We start from the raw sequence: 24,510 nt of genomic DNA on the forward strand, positions 1-24,510 counted from the left end.
ACTCAAACCTGGACCAGGAAGCTTATAATTAGACGCTTGGCCAATGCTGTAAAACTGGAGTCTTAACTGCTCATCTTAAATATTACCATTTCAGGCTGGGTGCAGTGGCTCACACCTGTAATCCCAGCACTTTGAGAGGCCGAGGTGGGCAGATTACCTGAGGTCAGGAGTTCATGACCAGCCTAACCAACATGGAGAAACCTCGTCTCTACTAAAAATACAAAATTAGCCGGGTGTGGTGGCATATGCCTGTAATCCCAACTACTAGGGAGGCTGAGGCAGGAGAATGGCTTGAACCTGGGAGGCAGAGCTTGCAGTGAGCCAAGATCACGCACCATTGCACTCCAGCCTGGGCAACAAGAGCAAAACTCTGTCTCAAAAAAAAAAAAAAAATTACTATTTCAATAGGTTACCTCTCTGCTAGGCTGAAGGTAGAAATTGTATCTATTCATGTTTTTATTCCCCAAGTGCCTTACAAGTCTAATTGCTCAATATGTTTGTTACACGAATGAATGAAAAAGAGAAAAGGAAACTAAGAAGTGAGTCAAGCAGTATGCAACAACAAGAAGACAAAGAGCAGACGCAGAAAGATGTACTTTTGTTTTCACCTTTAAAGCCCTTCTTGCAAGTACACCTGTATCCATTCACCAGATTGTCACAAGTTCCTCCATTCTGGCATGGATTCGAAAGGCATTCATTTTTGTCCACTTCACAGTTGATGCCAACCCAGCCTGCATCACAGAGACACTTATATCTGAAAGAAGACAAAACTTTTTACTATAGGAGGTATAAACGTATGATTGAGTCATAGAGTGAAATACAGGACTTGGTGAAGAAATGGGGTAAACTGATCTCATTTCTACTTTCATGGAACTATCCTTGCATCACCTTGCACATGGTGTGTACCATGTGGCCCTATCAGGTGTATCCAGTAAAGAAACCTTCTTGGTGCTTTCCTGGCTAAGTTAGTGAAATTATAATGAAATTTCTTATGTAAACAATGGTTTGTACAATATATTGGGCCACTCTGAAGGAAACAATATCATGGATAAATCTGCACAATGTATGTTATTATACATAAAACTAAAGTAAAGCAAACATTAAGATCATTAGTTTTTGGTGCCAAATAGATACCTAGGTCACTGTCAGGGACCCTGAGCCACTCTAAGATGCTCCTGGGATATTTCATATCTAAGTCATGCTTTGTCTTGACCTAAAACTTGGCTTCAGAAAGCACCTAGGGTATTCTGCAGGAAAAGGCACAAGAATGAAGGTATTTGAATTGTAAATATAATCTCCAATTTGAACATCACTAACACTTAGAATGTGATATCAGGAAATGACAGCCTTCTTATCGGGAGAATTTTAAGAAAATGAGAGATGGATAAGGGTGCCTTGAAGGCTGCTATACTCTGAAACACCAATACTGAGTTAATTAATTTTTAAATAACTTTATTTACTATTTGCCTCTAAACACTCTTTATCCTTTCATCTTTCAAAGTTTGGCAAAGGAAAATGTCCAAAGCCATATCCTATGGCAAACACAGCAAGAGTATAAGAGCGTCTCGTGAGACCTAAGGTCACTCTATGATTCTAGAAAATCACTAACACATCACACAAGTCTGTGGGGCTTAAAAATTGCAAATGTTTTATCAGGGACATCTCTAAAGTTGGCTGAAGCAGCCCTACTTCAGAGCACACACTGACACTGTGACAGAACAGAGCTGAGCTATGTTTAAGCAGGGGAAAAAAAATCAAAAGCTAGAACATTCTTCAGAAATCATTCCAGTACATACTAAAAACATAACTGCCAAAGATTCATACAATGAGTATGGGTTCCTCCCATGAGGTCCTTGCTAATGACCCATATAAGGGAGACATTCCTCCTTATGTTCCATCTAGGTCCTCACTTATGGAAGGCAGGGGCCAGCTTCCATGGATTAAATGGTAATCCAGAAGGCTTTGATGCAGACTACCAAATCTTCAGCAAAGTTTCAGCTCAAAGCCCCATTTGACAACTTCAGGCTGTTACCAGTACTACAAGCCAACTGGCTTAACACAGGTCAATAAGAAACTATCACATGGGGCAGCTACTCACCCACTGAGACCTCCAGTACAGTTTCCATGGATGCAGGGATTGCTCAGGCATTCGTTCACCTGTGAGTAGCAGCTGGGGTGATGGGGTCCCTCGGGGCATATACAGCGGAAACCATTCACACCATTGATACATGTTGCACCCTTGCGACAGGGATTGGAGGCACACTCATCAATGTCAATGTTACATCTCTGCCCTGTGGAGAAGGGGGACAGTGTTATTCACATCCTAAATGCTTAGGAAATAGACCCAGAACTATAAGACACGTTATGTTGACATCCTTCATCTGCTCAGGCCATAAGGTGCCTTGAGGCACCAAATGTCAAGATGTAAGGAATTAGACACCCAATAACACTTAATGCCATGCAAAGGAGCAAAGAGCATTGACTTTTGGTAATCAAGGAAAGTTAACAAAAGGCTGGAAAAGTGTTATAGCAATTTGGCATTTTCTTTCAACTCAGAAATGGGGAAACTTCACAAGGTTCTAAGAAGAGAATGTCAAATGTTACCAAAGAAGGCTTCTCTTCTTAATGCTGCCCTGAGTACAACTCAAAGAAGCATTCATTAACATGCTTTGTGCCGGTTTAGCACAAATTCATTTTCTCAGTTAGCCTCTTACATTTCTATTTATGGTAAATCCAAATTAACTGGAATGCTTAATGAATGGGCTAGTAACTTAATTCAATAATTAAATTGATTGTAAAGAAAGGTTATTTTGTTTTCATTCTTAGAGTCATATTAATCCATTTTTTTGACCTCAGGAAGTAGAGTCTCAAAGTATAATTTTGTTGTCTTCTGATATTAGAGAAAATAATGCAGTCTGTCACTGCAGACCTATGGTTCTTAAACTTTAATGTGCAAAATCATCACTTTAAGTTGTTATTTTAAGTGGAGATTCCTAGGCCCTATCACCATAGATTGTGATGAATAGAATCTAGCAAACCATATTTTTTTAAATGTAGGTGGTGTAAAAACTAGATTTTGAGAAATTCTGTTCTAGACAATTATTACTTATCATCATCATACAATGTGGATACTGGGAGTAAGTGAAATTGAAGTGAATATGTTGCTCCTCCAAGACATAGCCAAGATTGCTCTTTAAAAACATGTCTGCTATAACCTTGATATTTCTTAGGCTGAATAAAGTAATACGGGCCAGTTATACAAGTGTTTCCATTTGTTACATTTTGAGTAACTGAGATTTAACTATATATTCCAAAATGATATGAAATGTTAAAATTACCTATAATTCTATAAATGAGTGGCATCAAGCAACTGCTATGAATTTATATATTTCAAAGAATACAATGTTCTGATTCTGATTTTGAAAACATGCATTTTTCTCATTTAAGAAAGAGCAATCCTGTATTTAGAACAGGACATTCCAAATGAAACAGATACCCACTCCTATGAAGTATGAGTATTCACATTTTTTCACCCTCCATTGCTCTCTAAACCATCATTGGTGGTTCTTGTGGTAAAAACCCATAATCTGGAAGTGGCTGCTGTTTTCCTCTTAAGTGTTTTATTAATAGCTTATTTTTAAATACTATTTCCTTGGCCTCAACCACTGATTCTTTGAGCTGTTTGTCAGTGGCACCAAAATATGAACCAGAGCTCTTCAACCACACAGTTAGCCTTGGCCTGTAATATAGTGGAGGATAACAGGAAAAAGGTTTCTTCATTTTTGGTCTTTTCTTGGAAGCGTCTCCTCAGAAGCCACTCCTCCCAAGTTTTCTTTATTTGCTTTTAAATTTATTCTTTGCAGAATAAATTTTCAAGCCATCTTTATCTGAAAGCATTAAATGCAGTCCACTATGTTGATTGACAGCTGTTCCATCAGGAAGGTCCTATCCTCAAGGAGTTTCCACTGAGCATCAGGAAAGTCCAGTGGAAGGCCAAGCAATTTTTTGGGCTCAGTAACTAAAATGAGAAGTTACCCAGTGTTTCTTCTGACTTAGGCACTCAATAAATTGGTGTTTAATAAATGAAAACATGGTATAGTCCACACTTCAGAGTCTGGCATTAGCTAGCAAAAGTGCTATATTTGAGTCCCATTCATTCGTTCATTCAGCAACATTCACTAAGCGTTTCCTGTGTGCCAGATATTGCTTTAGACACTTGCTATAAAGATGATTAAACGAGGTCTCTGCCTTCTGGGAACTCACAGTCCTCACTATGCAACTCACTGGCAGAGGCCATGAGTATATACATCAAGGTCTGTCTCTCAGTTGCCTTATTTGTTAAATGGGTATAGTAGAACTTCCTTTCTGGATTGTTATGAGAATTCAGGAAGATAATGGGCATGAAGGTGCTTTGTAAAACTGAAAAGCAGTTTATAGAAGTATCATATAATTCCTTACCTTCCCCCATTTAAAAAGGTTCTAAGAGAACAGATAACTTAGTATTAAAACAAAAAAATATCCCCTTTAAAGCTGTCAAAGCTATTATTAGAATGATACGGGAAAAATATATTAAAATAAAACAAGAGCAAGAATAAAACTCCTCACATTTACCACTCATGAGTATATACCACAGTCATCTCTGACGTTTTTAGCAGCTGATTAAAAAAACCATCTCAGACATAGGCAACAGTTCCATGAACAGGGGACCACCTAGTAACCAAAACATTCCATTTCTTGCTTATAAGGTTTCATGCTACACCTTAGGTTTATTTTAGAATATTTTTAGCCTATGTTCTCCCTTCTTGACCTTCCTGGTTTGCTGAATATTAAAAAGAGAAAGAATATGATTCATTGGCATTCTGAAAAAAATGAGTCCAGTAGAAGCCTTATATAAACACACACACACACACACACACACACACACACACAAAAAAAAAAAAAAAAAAAAAAAAAAAAAAACAAAACAAAACAAAAAAAAAAACAAAAAACAGGCCCCTAATCAGGATGTCCACTGTAGTGGGAATGAGCATGGGCTCAGGGGTCAGATTGCCTGGGATGTAATTCTGGCTGCTGTGCACCAGTAACATTACTTAACATCTCTGTGTTCTGGGTTTCTTATTCTGTAGGTATTCTCAACATCGGTGACAACTGAGAACAGGCACTTAATTTAGTGCCTAGCTCAAAATTAGTTCTTCATAAATGTTACCTATTCTCTTTGTATTACCCACTTATCAACAATGTACCTATTATCCTATCTAGCAGGGATTTTTGTGTATTCACTCGACTGCCACTTGATCTTGGAGTAACAAGTTTCAGGATGCAGAACATCAGGCTACTACAGCAGCACTGGGCATTGGGCATGACAGTTTTCATCAGATTTTGCTTCTCAGTGATCTTTCACTGAACAGGGATCACTGTGACCCATTTGGGTGCAAACTTTCCTTTCTAATGTCCACAATCATACCAAATAGGAGAAATTCTTGTGAAATAGAGCAAAGTACATTCTTGGCAAATGAATGGTGGACATTCACTTCACTTTGCTCTGGCTGCTTTCTGCAGACTCTATCAAAAACTCTGAAGGGTGTTTCTCACATTCGAGTACAAACAACCACATGGAAATTATTAAAGGGTAACATGTTAGTGGCTGCTTCTGTGTGTCACTGTCCAGAAAGAACAGAATGTACAGTGTGTGCCTTCTGATGATGCCAAGAAGAAACTCAGGTGTGTCAGTGAGGGGCCTCAGGTTTCTGCAGTAGTAGCCTCTAGCACTTTTTGATCAGGAGGGTAAAAGATAAAGGTAATATTGACAAGTAAAGAGAGAGAAGATTGTGTGTGTGTGTGTGTGTGTGTCTCTGTGTGTGCGTGTGCATGTACACGCACATGTGTGTATGTGTAAATGCCTAGGCTGTTCATACTTTAAGAGGAGTTATATTCAAAATTCTTCTAGCCATTCACTTTCTTCCTCCTGGGCAGAAAGATCTCTCTCATGCTACCCAAATTAGGGTGGTCTCCCCAAGCTCTGACCTCATCCAACAATATTTCAGAAGATGAAGTACCCAGAAATAAGCATTCAGTATTTTCACAGAATTCTACCTTGAGTATGTCAAAGAGGAAGTACCCAGAAACAAGCATTCAGTATTTTCATAAGATTTTACCTTGAATATGTCTTTACGGAAGGCCTTGACTACTACCTGTAATCAATAAACATAGCTTTGGAAGCAATGTAACTCAAGCAAAGCAAAGGCAATTTATGGTCTGTCTAGGAATTTATTTTCTGGTAGCAAATAAACACATAATCGAAAAACTCTAATTAATGAAAAGTATGTTTCAGTTTAGAAAAGGTCTGTGAACAGAAAACTGATCTAGAGAAGCAGAGAAACAGACTACTAACCTTCCAGAGAGACAAAGAAATAGGAAACACTTGAAAAGCAATATTCCTTTGGATGCTATATTCCCAAAGTGATAGGGCTGAAGGAGGGGCCTTGCAGTAAAAGGAGCTTTACCTGTGAATCCTGGTGAGCAGACACAACTGTAGCGATTAATGCCATCCATACAGATTCCATGGATACAAGGGTTACTTGCACAGTCATCAAAATTAATTTCACAATTAACCCCTGGAAGAGAAAACCCAACGGAAACCATTCAATATTACCACAGAAATACTAAGGCTTTCTGCTTGTGATGCAGCAACGTGGTAAGAAATCTAAGGTGAATTCCAGCCAACCCTGGACAGAATAAAGCAAAAGTTCTCAAAATGCAGTCCACAGACTTGTTCAGGAAGATACAGAGGTCCAAAGGATTTTATTAATCATACTTAGCCATGATCTTTCCTTTTCACTGTGCTAACATTCAAACTGATGGTGCAGAGGCAATGGGGTGAAACTGATCACATCAGCATGAATCAAGGCAGTAGAACCAGACTGTACTATAATTATTCTACTGCTCACCTCCACATGCCACAGTTAAACAAGCAAAAACGCCAGTTTCACTCAAGAGTGGCTTTGTTGGAAGTTAAAATTAGTAACTTTATAATTTTAATAAATCTCGAATCTTGAGTAATGTCTACTACTCCATGTGATGAAATGGAAGTATACATAAAGCATTTCTGTGGCATGCCAAGTATGAGAGTTGTCTCCAGGAAGAGCTATAATGCTATTGTTTGAGCTGTGAGTTGAAATAGCTGCTTTCTTCATGAAACCCCATTTTAATTGAAAGAGCAACTGACAGGCAAACCAGGGTTAATCAGAATTGAGTATTTAGCAAATATTAAGTGAAAGCAGCAAACCTGTCATTTTGAGGAAAAGCAAATTGACAGTATTTTTGCCAAAGATAAAACTTAAGCTTTCAAATCAAAATTAGGATTTTGGAATTTGTATCTATCACTGTGAGCTTGACACTGCCTGTCAGTATTACAGGCTAAATTTCAGGATAAATCTTGAGTCTAGTAACTTCCTCCTGAGGTAAGCTGCCTTATTTTTGCTCTACTGCCCAGATGAATGGAAGAGTTTGGTTATATTAACAGTATACAATCATTATTGTTACCATTATTTTTAAAGAGATATTTGTGAAATATATATCTCTTTAAATAAATATCTCTTTAAAAATAATGGTAACAATATTTACTTTTTGTATGAATTTAGTGATGCTTTCTGAGTATCATAGAATAATATATTGGTAGTTTAAAAAGACTAAAAATAAAAACTGGTAATGAGAATATAAGAAAACAAAACATCCAGGATAAAATGCCATACTTGTGATTCACTCATACTTTGTTTTTCTTTCTTTTTTTTCAGAGATAGGGTCCTGATCTGTCACCCAGACTGGAGAGCAATGACACGAGCGCAGCTCCCTGCAACCTCAATATCCCTGGCTCAAGCTATCCCCCCACCTCAGCCTCCCGATTACAGGTGTGTACCACCTTACCTGGCTAATTTTTATTTATTTTTTGTAGGGACGAGGTTTTGCTATGTTGCCCAGGCTGGTCTCAAACTCCCAGGCGCAAGCAATCGTCCCACCTCGGCCTCCCAAAATGTTGAGATTACAGGTATGAGCCACTGTGCCCATACTCTGCAATAATGTTTATTAATAATAATTACAGAGGAACAGTTTATTGAGTTCTATGAGCAAAGTACGCTGCTTTGCCTGTCATGTAAGTTTTCTCTAACCCTGTCACCCACCCTGCACATTAGTCTGTGTTACACCCATTTTACAGACAACAGGGCTGACCTGCACAGTGCCACCATTAGGGCAGGAAAGCTGGGCTCTGAACTGTGTTTGTGTGGCTCCACAGCATCCTCTTTCCACCACACTGTACTGTCATCCCATGATTAATGAGGCTATACTGCCTAACTAGCCATAAATGAGGGAAAGATTTCCATATTCCCTGCAGAGGAGTGGATACCTTTAGGAGATGTTTCTAACCCTTGACTGACAACCCTGCTTTACCCTCAAACCAAGAAGGCAGCACCCCCTCCCAATGAAGCCCTGATGATCCAATGTGACTCCAGCCCCCTGTCCATGGTTTATTTGAGTAGGAAAAGATGCCTGGATCTAGGCAGGCCAATGAGATTCTCTCATTACAACACTGAAACACAGACTGTGTGACCTCTGGTCTACAAATGCCCAGTTTCCTGTTATTTTCTCCAAAGCCTTATTATTCAATTGCTTGGAATCTATAAGAGGCTCTGGGTGCTTTCGCTAAGCTCTGTTTCTTTGTTTTGTTGTTGTTTATTTTTTGTAAATGATGACTTAAACTAGCTCAAGTTGGTCTGTTACTTGAAACACAAAGAAACTTACTTAAAACTTTACTATCATAAAAGCACAGATGAGAGAACGCACTGAAGGTAACTCTGGGTAGTATATCTCACTTTAAGTACCCAGTGAGTGACTACCACAATTTTAGCTGACAAACTGTAAAATATTTCTTCCATCCACTCCCCTATCCAAACACCAAACTACCAACTTAGGCCATATAAGTGGAACAGGAATTCTTACTCTAGAACTTCAGACTCTATTTATAATGCCTCTTTTAATGGATTTTCCACCCAGGTCCCTGATAGATGCCAGCTCTTTCTCCACCCATTACAGATCAACATTTTTTAATGTTGTCTGACCGTTGCTTGCTTTAATTCTCCAAATAACTGCAGGAACATCTTTGGCAGGTTCTGACAGATTCCGGGCCTTCCTTTCCATGTTGCCTACAGATCACTCATATTGACTTCTCACCTTCTCAGTGACAGCTACTTATACCATACCCTCTCTGTCCTCCCCAGAAAACACCTGATATATCCTGGTATAATGATATAATGCCAGAGAAAACAAAGTGCTTGCCAACCCACCACTCACCCAGGTTACCAGTATGTTTATTACGATGGGAATGATAGCAAAGTCTAAAGCCCCTCGATTCTAAAGACATCCAGTCAATTGCTTGTAAATCTCTCAAATTTCTTTTCCTACTGTAATTTCTCATGTCTGAGGAACAGCCTAGAAGCAAATTGCTTTTGGAAGTTTTCACAAAGATCTATTCAGCCCTTTTAGTGAGTTATCTAAATGTGGGGAGGGAAAGGCATTTTCAGCTGTGACGGCATGGGATGTTTTTCGTATGCTTGAGCAATTCAAAAAGGACTTTGTTTTCAAACTTGGCATGTATGAAGCCTTGGGTAAAGACCAGAGCCTTTGACAAATTTGAAGAAATGGATTTGGAAACAGTAAAAGAAAATGAGGGTAGCTAACTACCTTCTCCACCTCTGCTCTCTACATAGGTCATTTTCCTTACATCCAGAATGAGTTCTCAATAAATCACTCCTTTATATTGGCAGGTTTCCTTCTAACAAAGGCACACATTGGTTAATCTTCCACTAATACATTTTCCTTTGATCTGGAACATAGTACATCTCTGTCCACTAACCATAGTTGTGACCATAATCATTCATCTAGTAAGTAAAACAGAACCATCCAAACCTGTGAGATGCTGCTGCCTGAGAAAATAATTCCACATCCCCCCAAAAAGGAGCAGCATGTCCTCACGACCAACAAGGAGTCATTCAACCAAGGTCAGAGAACAATGATGAACTCCGAGGATAGGAAATGACAGCTCTGTGTTCTACTTTAGTTACTGTGGTGTGTTGTAAGGTATCTCCTCTTCCTTAGAATCCCCCAAGATGGCTAAGGCCCCACCAGAGACAAGTGACTGAAGAAACATGTCACAATAAAGAGACTGAACTGTGAAAGAGAAAATACATTAAAGGAAGGGAAGAAGGGAAGAAGGAAGGTAGGAAGGAAGGAAGGAAGGAAGGACGGACGGACTGAATTTATTAATCTGGGTGGGGTGGAACTTAAAGAAAAAAAGATAATATAGCCACAAAAAAGAGGGTTTTCAATTTTAAATCACTAATTTTAATTTTTGAAGTGGTATGCCTCTATTTAACAAAACACACACAAACACACACACAAAATCATCAGATTGACAGAGCTATTGTCTCTGACTTCTCCACTGGCTAGGGCCATTTGCCTTGAGACATTTATGTTTGTGGCTTTGGCTGTGCTTCTCAGAATCAGGACTGTTTTTTAGGTATCTGAGCATTTGCCAACAGTCTGAAACATCTGTGTAAATAGATTTGAGAAACAGTGAAAACCCTATACCAAACATAAACAGAGTGGGCTTACCTGACGTGCCCGGCTGGCAGTTGCACTGGTAGCCATTGACCAGGTCAATGCAGCGACCATCGTTCAGGCAAGGGCTGCTGTAACATTCATCAATCTGGTCACTGCAGATGGCACCCATGTACCCAGGATTGCAGATGCAGGTGTAGGAATCAATACCATCCTGACACTGACCATGGTGGCAAGGATCGGGGTCACAGTTGTCAATGTTCTCCTCACACAACACACCAGTGAAACCTTTGGAAAGAATTTTATCAAGGATTCTCAAAGACCAAGGCAGATATTCCACACTAGAACACAAGTGTAGCTACATCCATTTACTCTGCACATTCGATGTGTGGTCAATTAATACTGCAGGTCTTGAGCAGTAGAAAACGACGATCTGCATTGATTTAGAAAGTATGCCTGGAGAGAGGTGCTTAAAATAAAGATTTCCAAATCAAATTTTAGAATTGAAATACCTTCGCAACTGATCTATAATTTCATTGCAGAGATGCTTTAACTGCATCTTCATTTCTTATTAGGCTTCAGGTGTAACAGCTCAAAATATTTTTCCTTTATATATTTATCTTTGTATTTCTTTCTTCCCAAGCCCAATATACAGGTTAATGATTTCATGTATCTTATGTCCCCAATTCTGACTTTGGAGGTAAGAGAGCTTTGTTTTACTTCTCTCAACTCCTCTGAGAGTAGTATGCATATATAGTAGTTTTAAATAAATACTGGTTGAATAAAATGAATGAACCTGTTATGAGGATTTAAAAGAAAAAGAGACAAGTAAGATTTCCTTTCTCCGAGGTGTAAATAGATAAACATTATATCTTTCCCTAAAAGACTCCAGGAGTCCTCCCCCCACTTTTAAACCTGAGCTAAAGGTTTTTAATCTCTTTGAAACTTATCCTCTACAAGAAGAATCTGGCCAGGGGAAGACAAAATCTGGATTCTCTGACAAGCGTTAACTATTTGCAAAAAGAAAGAAAGTGGTTCATCTGAGTTGTCCTAAACTAAGTAGGTCTAATAATTAAAATATTAACTTTTTGTATTATTTTTCACAACTAAATTTGCTTTTCTGTGATCAGAAATAAATTATATGCACGATGCCTGTAATCTTTAAGACTCCATTCTCTAAAATTAATGTCTTGAATTACATAAATAACTTCTTTCTCAAGCAGTCAGATAATAAAGAAGTTCACTTCTAATAATTTCTAGCCTTTCTGTATAATATTTGCCTGTGTAAAAGGAAATGTGTAATAGGGAACATCTGGCTTACTGAAATCCAATCCCAAGTACAAAATGTGATTACAAACCCAGAAATGCAGAATATTTGTGCACAGATCGTTTTTGACTCTAGTTGCAGAAGTCAGCAAAGAGGACCCAAACTTTCCCAGTTAGAGCTCTCTCTCCTGTCATTTACACACTTGACTCTCAATCCTATTTTGGTGTCTTTTATGCAGAATACCCCTGCACTCGTACACATTCAGCCTTTAAATTTCTGGGCCTTCTTTCAGTCACTTGCTTCAAGAAACACAGAGCCAGGCCTCCTGCTGAGAAGCCCCAGTGAAAAATAGCTTTCAACTGGATTTCTTCTCTTTCCTAAATGAGTCAATCTAGCCAGCTGGAAACTTACTGCTGCCAAAATCTGTCCCAGAAAGACATGGATACCAAATGGAAATATCTGGGCCAGACCACTATTGTGGTGGAGGAGGCAGGTGCTGCAGAAAAAGAGAGCAGCAAAAAATTTGCTAGAAACAGCTCTTCCTAAACACAGAGGAGCCTCTGGGAGTGGACTGGCCTGGTAGAGCAGCTAGCAGAGGACAGGGACAATCACCCTATTTTGTTCAGACGGACCTACCAAGGAGATGAAAAGTGAGAAGAATCTTACCTGTGGCACATTGGCATTCATAGCCATTCGGGTGATCGATACACTTTGCCCCATTCAGACACGGAGTACTGGAACAGTCATCAATATCAATCTGGCAAACTGGCCCAGTGAAACCTCAAAAAGGGACAGTGGTAACATGAGTCAAAGGATTATCTTGTGTCTTCCTTTACCATGAGAATGATGTTAGGTTACTAGCAGGGCTTATACCAATGGGTCAATAAGCCTATGCTTTATTATTCTCCCCAACAGGTAACTGGAATAACCAGGTGACACTCAGGGAATCAGAGGCACTTGTGGTGTGTCTCTACCATTGCTTCTTCACAGACAGACTTCACTTCTAAATGAAGGATGTAGGAAGTGAAATTTATAGGTGGAACCTCAAACAAGTAACTGTATCTTCAGAGGCAACAGAAACCTTCTCTCTGAAGATACAATGGGGTAAGATGCAGTCTATGGAGGACAATTTGGCATATCTTCAAAAATGGCTTGAGGAAAAAAAAGGAGAGACAGAGAATCTTGGAAAAATTGGCATGTGTTGTCTGTTTCTGAACTCATGGGTGAAATGTCTAAAAATAACAGTCTCACAGAGGGCCTTCAAGAATATGACCCATGGGAAAAAAATAAAATCCCGAATAGCCTACAACTAAGGCTTCTGTGAGGTATGAGCATTCTGAAATATATACACAGACGAAGAGGTCATAGGCCATTCAAGAATAGACTTGGACTTCTGGCCACAAAGGATTTGTAAGATATAGTAGCTAAAACAAATTCTCTATTTCTGTACACACACACTCCTATCACCAAGCACTTACTCTAATGATTTCCTCATGCACAGCCCACACACATTCTCTCCCTGCTCTCTTCCCTGTGGTCAGTTGGCTTTGTGCTTTAAGAGAAAACAGGGCCAGGTGGTGGGCACTTACCAGGAGGACACAGGCACTGGAAACGATTGACTTTATCCACACACTGCCCATTGTTCACACAAGGGTTGCTCTGACATTCATTTATTTCTAATTCACAATGCACACCTTTGAAACCTAAACAAAACAGACCACACAAGTGGCTTAAAGAGAGAGAAAGGTGTATTCCAGACAAGGAAGCACAAATTTGCAATGATAACTACATCCTTTGCGAGTACACACATTTCTGCAGAGAAAAAAGGAACTCTGCCATGATGAGAAATAGTCACTCCAAGCGTCAAGCAGGACAGGGCATACTGTGAGATACCCATGTCACTGTGAAAAGCGGGAAGGGATTACATTAAAAGACATTGGCAAGACCTAGCATATAAACAAGGACTGCTCCACATTTTCTGTGATAAATCCATACTTTCTGGACTGTGGAAGGCCCAAAATGTCCCCACTCTATGTTCCTAAAGACAAGCCGAGCTGGAGCTGTTGTTGCCCTCAGGGTGCAGTTCAAGGTCAGCAGTGCCTTTCAAGGCTGGAGTGGCTGGCAGCCTTAATCAGGCAGAGCAGCCAATGTTAGCCATCATTTCAAGCTGGATTTGGCTGTATCCTCTCAAAATTAAAGACATGGTCTATGCAGAAGAGCTCCAGAATACAACTAAACATGTACTGCACTTTAGATAAATGGAAACTTCCTATATAATTGTGGATAAAATTTATTTATATAAATGGAATGGTATGGTATTTGTAATTACATGAAGGTATCAGGAAAACTTGCTATTTAAAGGATTCTTACAGTAAATCATTTTTGAAATTTTCTATTACATGTGGATTTTGATATAACAGGCTTGTTTAATTTGGTCTACATAGCTTGATGAATTCTAGCACTGCCTTACTCTTTGAGTAAGGAAGGTTTGCTTGTGAACCCTGACTTCCTCTAGTCCCCAGTCAGCAAAGGAAATCAAATGCTGACAGAGCTCATCAGACTGCAATAGTATACTGAATGCTCTACCAAGAGAAGTTCAGAACAGTCCCTCCTCTCTAGACCCAACATGCTGAGGGGCCCATTTACCTGGCATGCACAGACATGTGAAGCCTCCAATCTTATCCAGACAGGTAGCATCATTCTGGCAGGGGTCTGAATGGCACTCATTGATGTCCATCTCACAACGAGGTCCTGCATAACCCTTCAGACACTCACAGTGGAAGGCGCCATCCGTGTTCACACATTTTCCTGCATGCTCACAAGGATTGCTATTGGCTGAAAGACACAAGTACCAATTACTGGGATCAAAGCAGTTGAGTTTCCACAAATGTGAACAATAGAAGAGCATCTGATGGTTATAGCATCAGGGCCAGGCCTTTAATAATATCATTCCCAATTTTCTATTTTTTATCCTTAATTTAAAAAGAAATAAAAGCAGAGTATCCTCAACTGTTATGCATTTCTGCTATTGCAGTTTCTGCCCAAACTGTCATTGAGGTAGGGCTTTATATTAAGAATCAAGTACATACGTTTCATACAGTTAATCTCCAGAATGGAATATATGGTTATGGTTATGCTGAAAGGTCACTTGTAAACACTGGCCGTGTAGCAAGAGGAATCTGAGGTTTGGGTGTATGTAATTTGCTTCTACAGTAAAATGTGCTTCAGTTTAAACATTTGCTGAGCTCAACAGACACTTCACAGAACAGAAAAAGTTCTGCATACTCACCCATGGCACATTCATCCACATCTTCTGTGCAGTCAGCCCCTTTGTAGCCTTGTGGGCAGGTGCAAATATATTGCCCATTTAGGGGGTTGGTGTCACACAGTGCCCCCTTGTGGCAAGGATTGCTGATGCATGCATCATCCAGATGACACAGGAGACCTGTCACAGGGTGGGGCAAAGGACAACTAAGAGAAAATGTCTCTCACTTGGGGAAGAGCTTTCTCTTTCACCCAGGAGGGAAAACCTCATGATCAGTTCCTCAGAATCCAACATGGAGATTTATAGGCAACTTCTGCTTTGCCTGACCCTACCTTGGGGGCATGCTTGGCCACCAGCAAAGCACCTAGCTGCAATCCTAGACTCTGACCCTGAGCTCTCAGCTAGACCTCTCCTCCAGGGCAGAGACATCTACAGGCCAGAAAATAAGAAGACGGAGACAGGAAAGTGGAGCTATCTTCCAGATAGTGTGCCAGATTTAGCAAATAAAATAGAGGATGTCCAGTTGAATTTTAGATAAACAAGAAGTAATTTTTAGTATGTCTCAAATATTCCATACATCCTATATTTTATCTGGAATCCTACTTCCCCAATATTATGCTACCTGATGATCATGGGGCCACCTGAACACCATCAGCCTCTACTAGAGTAACCTTTTAATAGCATCAACCTTCCTGATTCAGGTGGCCCCAGGTCTCTGAAGATATTACTAGGCTTCCTGTTTTATACAGTTCACATGGGAACTGGATTTTCCAGTCTGCAATTAACTTAAGAAGAGGTAACTAAGGCTTCTTCCACAAAGCTGGAGCTAGGGCTTCTGGAAAGGCATCCATGAAAGAACATTTCAAAACTGCTGGGCAGAAAGTTCTCCCAGCTAAATTATCTTCTCCCATCACCTTCCTCCTTACATTGCTCTCCTTCTCCTAGAACTAGTAGTTGTTAAATTGAGAGGCTAGAGCAATGTTAACTTTGTAGCATGTAAAAATCTTCCCTGAGGGGAATATTTTCATAGACATTGAGGGTTAGAAGGCACTTAAATGTTTCTCTCCTGCCAACTTCTTCTGAGTAAATAGATGGTTTCTTCTTAAAATGAAGCCTGTGGATCCATTTATTAGCCATTTTATCTTAATAGCTGAGGTGCTTTTCAGTCTAAGATCTTAAGGACTTCAGCAGATGTTCCAAAGACAATAGTTACTAACTTTCCTTTTTTGGAATGAAAAACTAAAGTATGTAGAGTTGAGAAGAGAGCCTAAAGTCCTAAAGAGGAAGATTATCTTCATAGCACTTTGGCTAGCAGGTTACATTTCTGGAACAGTCCTGAGTGACATGTTCCCATAGATGGTAACTCAAAGAATATGCTGTTTGGGATGAAAGAGAAGGCAGAGTCCTGAATGCCCCCTGCTCCTTCCCCGTTTCTAGATCCGTCCTTCTGCTACCTACCTGCCTTCCCCTCTGGGCACATGCAAGAGAAGGAGGCCACACGGTCGATGCAGGTGGAGCCTGGAGTACAGGAGGCGAAAGCACAATCATCAATGTTCTCACTGCAGTCATCTCCACTCCAGCCGTTGACACATACACAGCCATAGCCTCCATTGCGGTTGGCACAGGTGCCCCCATTTTGACAGGCATTGGGCTGCAGCAGGCATTCATCCACATCCTCTGTGCAGAACTGTCCTTTTAGGGGGAAATTGCTTTTGATTAGGGCTCTTGAGTCTCAAAGGACTAGTACCATACCAGCCTCCCACACTCTTCATCTTCATGTGACCTGTCTGAAATTAAGGCAAGCAGAGCTCCAGAAGGCCGGGTCTTCACATGAATTTTAAGGCCAATTTGAGCCATCTAAATGATATTTTTTCCAGGCAAATCATTTCAAGATGAATAGAATAGTTCCTACCACTAGAAACTCTAACAACATTAGGGTTTAGCCAACTTATCAAAGAGAAGTTAAAACCTGTAGGACCCTTGAGTTAACTAATCCCTGGGTCAATGAACATATAAGTAAGAAGAGCAAGGAGAGAAGAGTATAAAAATGAGTAAGAAAAAATAATGAGAAGGAACCTATATGCCAAACATTAGGGTAACTGTTCTATATCTTGACTGTATCAATGTCAATACACTGGTTGTAATATTATGCAACAGTTCCATAAGATGATGTTACCACTGGGAGACCCTTGATAAAGGGAACAGGAAATCTTTCTATATTAATTCTTATAACTGCACAAAACTACAAGTATCTGAAAATAAAAAGTCTAATTTTTGAAAATGTTAGGGCAAGAAACATAGGGTACAGAGAAGACACGAAAGATGTTGAAAATCTCTGGTGAAGTATGGACGTGAAGGGCAAGGCCAAGAATAATGAGATTGGAGCAAGCTGTGCTCAGCCTGAGGCACCCATACTTAAAGGATGGGGATTTGTGGAAGAAGACAAGGAAAGTCCACCCAATGTACTAGGAGATGGAAAAAGGACTGGTATGCACTGCCTGAAAAAGATCACACTAAAGGAAGCTAAACATGAGCCCACATCTGGCTAGGTTGCAGGTCACCACTATAGCAACAATGGAGACTAAGGCAAAGGCTCCTACGTCCCTTAACAAAGAACAAGATAATGTCTTCAACTTACAACCAGGAATCTGTGATTAACAAAAGCAGTATAGGGCCAGATCATATGAGCTATAAAATAAAGTGGTGATTGGTTTTGTTTGAGGTCTTTTAAAAACAGTTTAGAGAGCTATCAAAGGAACTAAAATTTAGATCATCCGAATTCTCTAAAACATGACAAGTTGTTGAAAATAAAAAAATGTCAAGGTGTCCTTCATTCTTCCTTTGTAAATAAAACTCAACAAATAATTTTAAAAGGCACTCTGATAAAGAGGCCTCCTAATAAAAAAAGAACACAGTATTTGTGCTTGGAAAATGCCAAGGCTATCTCTAGACCCAGAATACCTAGCAATTTGACTGGCTCATGTATCTGTAGAAGGCCTGTTAGCCATCATTACTCGCAGATGCTAGTTGTGTCTGACTTAACCTAACTGACTGCCTGTTCTTTATTCCTATCTAACATGTACCTCCATTACTATAGAACCAATATCACTCTATCACACTTATTTGGTTGCACATCTGTCTCCCACTACTTGGCTGCAGTTTAGAGGGGTTCTTTTGTATTCCCAGCAAGAGCCAACTGCCTAGGATGGCAGGATGGGTATGTGGATGTCTCCGGAACTCCGTGCTCAGCATAACCCTTCCATGCTCTTCTCCTAACTCCAGCCATATAATTCTTGAAGGAGCAACCATGTCTTTACATGATCAAACCCTCCTGGCCATAGCTGACTGACCCAAGATGGGCATCTGATCCAAGCTACATCACTGTATCTCTCCCAAATTATTGAAGTAGGACCACTTTGCCACATAGACCAAAAAGATGAGGAGGCTGGTCTGCAGAGAAAGTGATATGGGTGAATCAGAAGTGCACAGAGAGCCAGGCACAGTGGCTCACACCTGTAAACCCAACATTTTGGGAGGCCAAACAGGAAGATCACTTGAGCCCACAAGTTAGAGACCAGCCTGCAGGCACTACTTGGGAGGCTGAAGTAGGAGAATCACTTGAGCCATGATCATGCCACTGCACCCCAGTGTGGACAATAGAGCAAGACCCTGTCTCAAAAAAAGAAAAATAGAAAAGATGTGCACAAAGAGAAAAAAACATGGTGGCATTCAAGTTGTTGGTTCCAATTGCTACTGAAGCCCAACTACTAGTAAGCCTACTCAGTGGCATAGCCATTCTGAGAGATGCCTCTTGCAACAGGTCTTTCTAATTTGAAACGAGGCTGTGTCAACTGCATCCCAAAGTATTAATACAGACAGAGTGAGTGAGGGATGAGGGAGTGAATGGGGGAGGTAATGAGGGTAATGAGGGAAATGAGGGAGGAAGGAAAGGAGAAGATGAATAAGAAAGTGAGAACACTGAGGTAGTGAGTGAGGGAGTGATTGCAAGGAGTGAGTGAGCGAGGGAGGGAATGCGTGAGAGAGTAAAAGATGGAGGGAGGTGAGAAAGGAAGGGAGGAAGGTAAGAAAGGGAGGGAGGGAGGGAGTCAGTGAGTGAGTGAAGGAATCAGAGAGTGAAGGAGGGAGGGAGTGAGCTCACTGGCAATAATCTCCCTCAGGGTAGATGATGTCATTTATTACAGAAACTTTGCTGTCTTATAGTGCTAGCAGAAATGGTACCTCAAAGTAATGACAGCTGTGTTATTAGGATGCAGGTGGGATTGAGAAATGAAAACATGACCAAGAAGTAGGTGAAGAGCTACTGCAACATGAAAATTGCTGAGTCTCATCTATTATACTTATGCTAACTCAAATATCCACTGCCCACCAACCAAACTGACTTGCTGAATGTGAACAATTTAGATGTCATTTTTCTTTATTGAGGCTTTGTGATAATTTTGGGTACTATAAGACACAATGTGTTTAAAGCTATTTTGTATACATTTCTTATGCACTATAATAAACAGACACTGAAATAATGTAGCAAGACAAACTAGGTAAATAAAGGAAAGGAAAGGAAATGTGGCACTCTTGGGAGAGGAAACCAGTAGCCATTGACTGCCTACTGAGAAGCAAGCACTGTGCTTGGGCTCTCATAAAAATTGTCTCATTTATATCTGAGGAAACAGCCTCAAAGAGGTAAAATAATTTGCCTTTGTAAGCCAGTGAGTGAAGGACAGTTGAGATTTGAACTGGAGCTGCCTCACTCTAAAATTCTTAACAAAGACCTGAGGTGAGAACCTGACCATATCAAGCCATCTCTGCATGTCTCGGGCTTCCCAAGGGCACACAGACATGGGGAAGTGGACAGGATGGAGGAGGTGAGGACTCAAATCATGACTCAAACAACTGGTTACTGGAAACACTTGTGACTGCAAACTCCTGTCTAAAAGGTAAATGTATTTTTAGGTACAGTCCACTGGTTTTTGAATGAGACTGAATTTTGAAGATTAGCTGCCTTCGCTGAACACCTTTGGACCATGCATCTGTTCGATAGTGCTTGTTAGGGACAGGAAATTTAGAGATCCAAGAAGATAGTGGCTTATAAGTAATTAGCTACTGGATGGATCACACTTCTCTAAGGTTCAGGCACATTTCTACAAATTCACATTTCCTCCTAGTCCTATTTCTGCCAGATTATTTTCTCCCTATTAAAATTCTATCAACTGGTTCTAAAATTCAGAATAGGAAAAACAGTAACCACGGTGGCCATAAAACTTGCTTATTCTAAAATTCCCAGTGGAACATCTGCTATGATATAACAACTCCCTTCACGTCACCACCCTCCTGGCACAGGAGCAAACCAATGCTAAAGACTAAAAATAAAAAACTTCAGGTTCAGGAAGGTAAAAAAAAGGAAATAAAATCTTCCAAAGTTCACACGGTTGGTGAGTGAGAGTGCTGCATTGAAACCCGGATTGATCTGACTGCAAATCTGATGCTCTTTGACTGCAGCAGAGTTAAGTATTCAGCCCTGGATGTGATCAACACAATCTACAGATGAGGTCGCTGATCCCAGGGTCTTACAGCACCCTGAGAAGGCATAGGTGCATAAGACAGTTAAGGAACACTCGTATTAGAAAGGAATAAAGGCAGAAGGTCACTAGATATTTGAGTGGGAAAAGTTCTTGGAGATCACCTAGAGGTCTTAACATGTATGCTCTACAGTCATTGAGCTTATCCCACTGGTGCAAGAAAGCACCAGCCTGGGCTGGTGGTTGAAGATTTACAGAGGAATACAGGATTAAGTCTTAAACATATTAAAATAACTGCAGTGTATTCTTTGGCTGGGGTTTTAGAAGAAGAAAAAGTGGGAGGTCATTGAGGCTTTGACTTCGAGTATGAATTCGGAACTTGATACAACAAGTAAAGGAGGATGAGGAAAGACATGATCGATACTGTGTTTGAAGGTAAGTTGGCCAATAGAACATAGAAGGGATTAAAAGCAAATGACTTTATGTTAGTAGGGAAAGCAGGAGAGAGCACTAAGTTATAGGCTACCTAGCAAATAAAAGCCTTTGGTGAAACAGGAGAGCTGTATTGTTTCCATGTCCTACCAAGCTACTAAATCTTCAATACAAACAAGTGTCAGCATGTATCATCACCTGTGTCAACACACAAACTTTGCTGGTGAACTCCCAAAATGTTGCACAAAGCTCAGTTAGGCAAGTTTTCAAGAGCAATAATTATCCCTCTCAGTAATTTCCACCTGCCAGATACTGCAGGCTACTGTCATTTTTTTAACATCAGGACTGAGGCAGTGGACTAGTTAGGCTCTTATTTCCTATGAGCAAAAGAGAAAGAAGATAACTTGTTTTTAAAAACTACCCTCTCTAATGCCACAATGACTCTGGAATAATCTGAAATGAAATGTCAAACTAGCATATCCTTGGCTGTTACCTTAAACACTGAGTGCCACCTGTAACTACTGACAATTTTCTGGTTGATCACTTTTGCCTCGTAAATATACTCAAATCTACACCTCTCCTTTGTACAGTTTATACTAACCACAATAACTTTTGTTGATTCCTCAAACATTAAGTTCTCTCCTGCCTCAGTGCTGCTGCATAAGCTGCTCTGTCCACCTGAAACATTTTTTTCCTGCTTATTCACATGGCGAGGTACCTGTCTTATCAATAGAGTAGGTCTCCAAATGCACATCTCCCCATGATTCTCCACCATTGCATCATTCCATTCAATCCATCGTGGAATGTATCACGAGCTGTGATTTCATATTTATTTACTCTTTACAGTCTCTTCCCCATTTCGCTATAAGCTCCAGGAGGGCAGGGACTGTGTCTGCCATTCACCTCAGTATCTATGCCAGCCACTGTACTAGACACTTGGTGTCAGTGGTGGAACTGACCTTGGACAGCATCTAATCTAACATGCTCATTTTACAGATGAGGAAACTAGGACCTGAGAGGTATAGCAACTTGCCCAACTTTGCACAGTTAGTTGGCAAAATAATTAGAAGTGAAAATAGCTCAGTGCTGATAAAGACTTTGGGGTGTGAGATTGCTGCAGATCAAGTTAGTTTTCAAAATAAAGAAGGCCAATCTGAGCTGACTGTTGAGGGATGTAGGGAAAGAGGAAGAAACTCAGAGTGCTACAAGTGAAGATGACATGGCATTACCAAGCCACCATTAGCAAAGGAAGTATACTGTTTTGGTTTTGCAGGAGTAGGGTCACCTCCATGCTGATCTTTTCTTGTTGCTCCATCCTCTGGCTTCAGGCTGAACAAGTAAGATTATGGGCACAGTCAGCCAGGCGTGGTGGCTCACGCCTATAATTCCAGCACTTTGGAAGGCTGAGGCAGGTGGATCACGAGGTCAAGGGATTGAGACCATCCTGGCCAACATGGTGAAATCCCGTCTTTACTAAAAATACAAAAATTAACTGGGCATGATGGTGCATGCCTGTAGTCCCAGCTACTTGGGAGGCTGAGGCAGGAGAATCGCTTGAATCCAGGAGGCGGAGGTGGCAGTGATCTGAGATCGTGCCACTGCACTCCAGCCTGGCGACAGAGCAAGACTCCATCTCAAAAAAAAAAAAAAAAAAAAATTATGGACACAGCCTGTGGCAGTAAATATAACAGGGTGAACCTAAGAGGTCTGTGCTGAAATAGAAACCATGGCCTGGGCCTCATTAGCACCACGCTTCAGCCAAGTGAGCCAAAGACCACGAAACAGTCAGCATTTATGAGCTGTAACACGCAGGGACACAAACAGCTCATTATGGCTCTCTCAAGGCAAGGGCCCCACCCACAAACCACTAATCTGATTTGGAGCTACAAGTGATGGGTAAAAAATAGAGGGGGACAACAAGAGAAAGAAAGAAAATAAGAGAAAGGAATTGAAAAAAGTAAGGTGCTGAGCCTCGACTCTCATCCTTTCCAGCCATCTCTCAACTGTGAAGTCTGTGGGAAAAAGTCTGATCACATTACTGGTCCAGTTAAGGGTCAACTCTCATTGCAACAACAATCTCCACAAGAGGAACAAATAAAAAATGAGCTTGGACGGCCCTTGCCCTGACCCTGCTACCTTCTCCTCTATGGCTGAGTCAAGAGAGCTCCGTCTCCTATATACCTTTCCAACCAGCAGTCACCCAAGCTCCTGAGTTCTGGAGTTTCATCTCTTTCTGTGTCAGAGCAGATCATTCCTGGGACTTCTATCCTACAAAACCTCAGCTCCATACACAGGAGACTTTCTATCACGCTGCTGAAGTTGGAGCTGAAGAACAAAGAACAAGCTTGAGTGTCCCATCACCTGCTCGGAATAAAGTTGGGTGAAACATTCTGTATAAACACTGCTGTCTACAGGGCCTGCCTACTGAGAAGATGGTCTGGGAGTATAGATGTGGCTAAGGGGATAATGTAGTTGTGGAAAGGATATTCATACACAGAATAAATGCAAGAAATTCCTCCACTAATTCTAGACAGCATCATCTTTTTCAGGACTTCTCAAAGGCCTGGTTTCCCTGCATCATGACCAATGTATTTTCTAAAGAGCCGCCAGGATGATCTTAACATGTAAAGTGGAATGCGCCACTCGCTTGTTCAAATCCTTTGATGAATTATTTTGCATTTAGGATAAAATTCTAACACCTACCAGTGTTTTCTCCCTATCTCTTTAGGCTCTAACCATGAAATACCACTAGCTCCAGCCACTCTGGGCTTTTTTCATTTCTCAAAATGATCACATTCTTTCCCTCCTCAGTGGCTAGCACATGTTATTCCTTGTGCCTGGGATAGTCTTATCCTCACTCTCCCCAACTCCTACTCATTGTCTATATGGAAAATGTTACCTTCTCAAAGAGACCTTACTTGCCTGTCACTAAACTCAATTAGTTCTGCCTATTAACATGCTCTCCAGATACATTCTCTGTTTCCTGCAAGGCATTTAGTACAGTTCAAAATTTTATGGAGAATTATATTGTCTATGCCTGTGTTTCTCACTAGACTGTCAGCGTCATGAAGAAATGGGGGGTAGCTGTTTACCTCATCACTGAATCCCCAGCATGCAACACAATCCCAAGCTTAAATAAATATTCGTTAAATGAATGTTTATCTGCTTAAGGTTCTCTTATTTAAGTTATCCTAATCCCAAAATAATAATCTTTCAACTCACCCTTCTCATAGCAACAGTATCTCTATTCTGTTCCTACCCAAAGTGTCCGTCACCCTTGTCTACACCACCAGTTCACACGCAAACCCCTCATCCCAGTCCCCTTCCTGTGTCACTAAACTCCATCTCATTTGTATCACACCCAGATTCACCTTGCCTTTGCCCACTAATCCTTCAACTAT

The 24,510-nt window shown here is 40.6% G+C and overlaps 1 protein-coding gene across 1 annotated transcript in view; it reads right to left on the reverse strand.

Annotated features, from left to right (window-relative positions):
- The window catches only part of LOC101149786 (notch receptor 2), a 160,939-nt gene that overhangs the window by 41,289 nt on the left and 95,140 nt on the right, over positions 1–24,510 (reverse strand). Inside the window, exons 6-14 of the mRNA XM_055355264.2 lie at positions 16,602–16,835; positions 15,168–15,323; positions 14,525–14,713; positions 13,468–13,581; positions 12,545–12,658; positions 10,666–10,899; positions 6,504–6,614; positions 2,099–2,291; positions 609–754 (exon numbers count right to left, since the gene is read on the reverse strand). Coding sequence (XP_055211239.2) covers positions 609–754; positions 2,099–2,291; positions 6,504–6,614; positions 10,666–10,899; positions 12,545–12,658; positions 13,468–13,581; positions 14,525–14,713; positions 15,168–15,323; positions 16,602–16,835 — 1,491 coding nt within the window. The remainder of the gene's footprint in view (positions 1–608; positions 755–2,098; positions 2,292–6,503; positions 6,615–10,665; positions 10,900–12,544; positions 12,659–13,467; positions 13,582–14,524; positions 14,714–15,167; positions 15,324–16,601; positions 16,836–24,510) is intronic.

This window comes from Gorilla gorilla, chromosome 1, assembly GCF_029281585.2.
Source record: "Gorilla gorilla gorilla isolate KB3781 chromosome 1, NHGRI_mGorGor1-v2.1_pri, whole genome shotgun sequence".
In the NCBI taxonomy this organism is placed as follows: domain Eukaryota; kingdom Metazoa; phylum Chordata; class Mammalia; order Primates; family Hominidae; genus Gorilla; species Gorilla gorilla.